Genomic DNA, 3,038 nt, shown 5'->3' with positions numbered 1-3,038 from the left:
ACACACACACACACACGCTTGGTTGCACACATGTGCTCCTAACAGCATCTGTCACTAATTACGGTGCAGCCAGATGATGCTAGCCCAGGGGAAGTTTCATCCACAGTGTCTGAAGAGGTGATGTTGACAAGGAATGCCCATATAGCTGCGGACAGGCGCACATCACACACCATGCCTCTCTGAAGTTAGGTGTTACTTCTGACACCGAACAGGAGATGAAAAACAAAGCTGCGCGGGCCGACTGTGGTAAGAGGTACTTGTGATTGTGTAGAAAGGCAGGTGGTGTATCATCAGCTCAGAGTTTGCCAACAGTCCAGTGGCAGGTACATGTGTAATAAAAACTCTGGGAGTATTGCCAGCTTGGCCCACTCTGCTCCGCTCAGGCCCAGCTGGATATTAACAGCCGCAGGATGAGATGAGGGGAATGACACTGGAGAAACTCTGGCTGGACGATCGGCATCAACAGCGACGGGCCCCAAATCAGACTATGAGATAGCCACTAGCAATTATTTACATTATTGAATAATCTGAGTTATGACCGGCCTAAATGGGCTGACCAAATGTTTCAGCACGAATATAATGTATGAAAAAGTTAGAGGGAAAGTAAAAAGGAAAGTAGGTGAAAGTATCTGAATGTCTAACTGAATCTTTAGTGTCCAGATGGCTCATTCATTACTTAATTCTACTTATATCTAGTTTTAATGCCTTACGTCTTATGTAAAGCCATTTTAATTGTCTTGTTTTTGAACCGCTGTGCTAGGCAACCTGCTCCCATTGTGTTCATGAGAATGAATGCTGCTTTTATTTTCATTCACTCCAACTAGAATAAAACATGTTAAAGCATCTCTAAACAACAGTTACTCGTTAATAAAAGAATAACCATGTATTATCAATGTCCTCTCTATATATTTGGTTCCTGTGACTTACAGTAACACAGCTCGACATCAATGAATAATTACGGTGTAAGATTATCTGGCTCATCGTGAATGTGTATTACCTTTCCCATGGAAGCACTCTCTGTAGTACCTGGCCCCGAGGTCTACATGCTCTATGCTGTACAGTTTCAGTCGGTCCAGTCTCGTAACCTGCTCTTCGATAGGCACCTCTAGCACGGAGACGCTGGCGTTACTCCTCCTCAGCCAACCCCTCGCTGCGTCTCCTCTGTCTCCTCCCCGCTCCGCTGACGAGCTGAGGAAGCTAATGTTGCGCTCCCCGTGGCCCCCGGTCTCATTGAGGAAGTGGGGGCAGCAAAGGAGCAGTGGGCTCGCGTTGTGGGCGCCAGGAGGCCCATCCAGGGGGTCCACGCCCAGGGAGGGTGTGGAGGAGCCAGGGTCGAGGCTCAAGGTCAGATCCTCTATGCTGGAGTAAACTGGGTCGTTCACGCTCGGAGCCGTGGATCTGGAGACGGACAGGGACACTGAAGCAGCTGATGCCCCTGTGGCGGTGTTCCTCCTCTGGGCGGCATAGCCCCGCTGAGCCGCCGCCTCGTGGAGGTCAAACAGGATGCTCTGAGCATCGTAGTGGACAAAGCTCTTGGGGCACACCCACGGTTTGTAGGAGGCGTCCCCTGAACCCCTCCCTCCCCCATCCTCACTTGTCTCTCCTTTCCCTCCATCGAGCTCGCCGCGACTTGAGCTCCTTAGTTTCCTGAACAAAGAGGAGGTGCCCAGTGATGACTCCGTCCCTCCGCTTTTCTTCCTCACCCTCTCAGCTCCGTCCTTCCTTCCTGTCCCTCGGTCGTCGCCCCCTGCGGGACCAGGTGAAGGAGCGGAGGGGAGGGGTGCGCTCGAGTCTGGAGCGCGCAGCAACTCCCCGAGGCGTATGGGTGCTGAGCTGCGCTGGTCAGGCCTCTCCTGGTGGAACTGACTGAGCATGTCGAAGAAGCTCTGCTCAGGAATGCCCTGGATGTCGATGGAGGAGGTGCTGCCATATTCTCTGAACAGGTTCCCCATCCCGCCACTTCCACGAACCTCCACCTTGGAGCAGAAAGGAGGGAGACTCTTCAGTTTGTGATGACATATCAGTGGTTGCAAAACAATTTAATATTAATGCTTCACGGGTTTAACGTTCAGTGTAAACAGGAAACGCTACAGAACTAAAAGGCAACGTAAGACTCACCTCATTTTCGTCCTGTTCGCTCAGTGTCACCTCGCTGTTTGAGCGCTGTCTCAACGGAGGGAACACTCTGAGGCTAAAAGGTGAACCTCTCTCACCGCCAAACCCTCCTCCTCTGAACTCCACATCCTTGGACCGACGTCGTGGCAACCTGGCCACGCCTCCTCGCACTAACCCCATGTCAGACGACAAAACTGAAATTGAGGCGGAGCCGTCATCTATGTGGCGACTGCTGCCCATTTGCCCATTTTCAAGCAGCGACTCTCTAGACTGCGCACGGCGAGGGGGCCATTCTGCAATCCGTGCCCGAACACCCATGCGTGGTTTGATGGCCGAGTCTGTGAGGCCAGGAGCCGGGTGGCCGTTGGGGGTGTGACGAAACGGAGTTTGCTGTAGCAACCCTCCTCCTCCTCCATCCAGGAGGTCCGAGGATGTGCAAGTCACCCCTCTGTCTCTGTAGCTGTTCATGGCACCCCAGGAGAGCTCAGGGCAGGGAGGCAGGGGGCTGGCATCCCATTTCAGGAGGGGTGCTGGGAAACAAGGAGAGGAGGGGCCCCACGCACACTCGGCTGACGGTTCTACAGCCTCCAGCTCCCAAAACCATTGCTTTTAACTGGCAGGATGGGGGATACTTCACTGGTCCATGGAGGACCAGTTGGAGTCAGGACCGGTTCTCTTCTTCGTGGACTATTTTCAGTCTAAAGCAGATCTGAAAAACAAGGAATAACAATCATTCCAACAAATCCTCTTCAGACAATCAGGACAAAAACAAATCTAAAACCAAAAGAAATTAGATTTGCAATAGTTGGAACATTTCTTTTTTAAATCACAGAGCTTGAATGACCCAATTTTTTTCAAAGAAAAACTGAGAAAAGAGCGAAACTGTACAACAATGTAAGACTTATAAGAGAGAGAGAGAGAGA

The 3,038-nt window shown here is 51.4% G+C and overlaps 2 protein-coding genes across 2 annotated transcripts in view; one reads left to right on the top strand and one right to left on the bottom strand.

The window, feature by feature from the left end:
- LOC118341556 (signal-induced proliferation-associated 1-like protein 3) overlaps nucleotides 1–3,038 on the top strand; it is a gene marked incomplete at its 3' end in the record, with an annotated part of 58,934 nt that overhangs the window by 32,704 nt on the left and 23,192 nt on the right.
- Nucleotides 978–2,820, bottom strand: LOC118342038 (signal-induced proliferation-associated 1-like protein 3). Its single transcript, XM_035680463.1, has 2 exons — nucleotides 2,119–2,820; nucleotides 978–1,976 (listed from the first exon to the last, which is right to left on the bottom strand). The coding sequence occupies exons 1-2, from the start codon at nucleotides 2,581–2,583 to the stop codon at nucleotides 978–980; spliced, it is 1,464 nt and encodes a 487-aa protein (XP_035536356.1). The 5' UTR covers nucleotides 2,584–2,820.

The sequence above is a fragment of the Morone saxatilis genome, unplaced genomic scaffold (genome assembly GCF_004916995.1).
Source record: "Morone saxatilis isolate NCDOM2014 unplaced genomic scaffold, NCSU_SB_2.0 Contig8, whole genome shotgun sequence".
In the NCBI taxonomy this organism is placed as follows: Eukaryota; Metazoa; Chordata; class Actinopteri; family Moronidae; genus Morone; species Morone saxatilis.
The sequence above is the reverse complement of the archived record's forward strand: the minus strand, read 5'-3'. Positions and strand labels throughout refer to the sequence as shown.

Bases quoted from the DNA above. Each gene is read 5' to 3' on its own strand.
- LOC118342038 (XM_035680463.1), bottom strand. From the start codon at position 2,583: ATGAACAGCTACAGAGACAGAGGGGTGACTTGCACATCCTCGGACCTC. The intron at 1,977-2,118 runs GTGAGTCTTACG...TTCTGCTCCAAG, and splicing joins GCGAACAGGACGAAAATGAG to GTGGAGGTTCGTGGAAGTGG.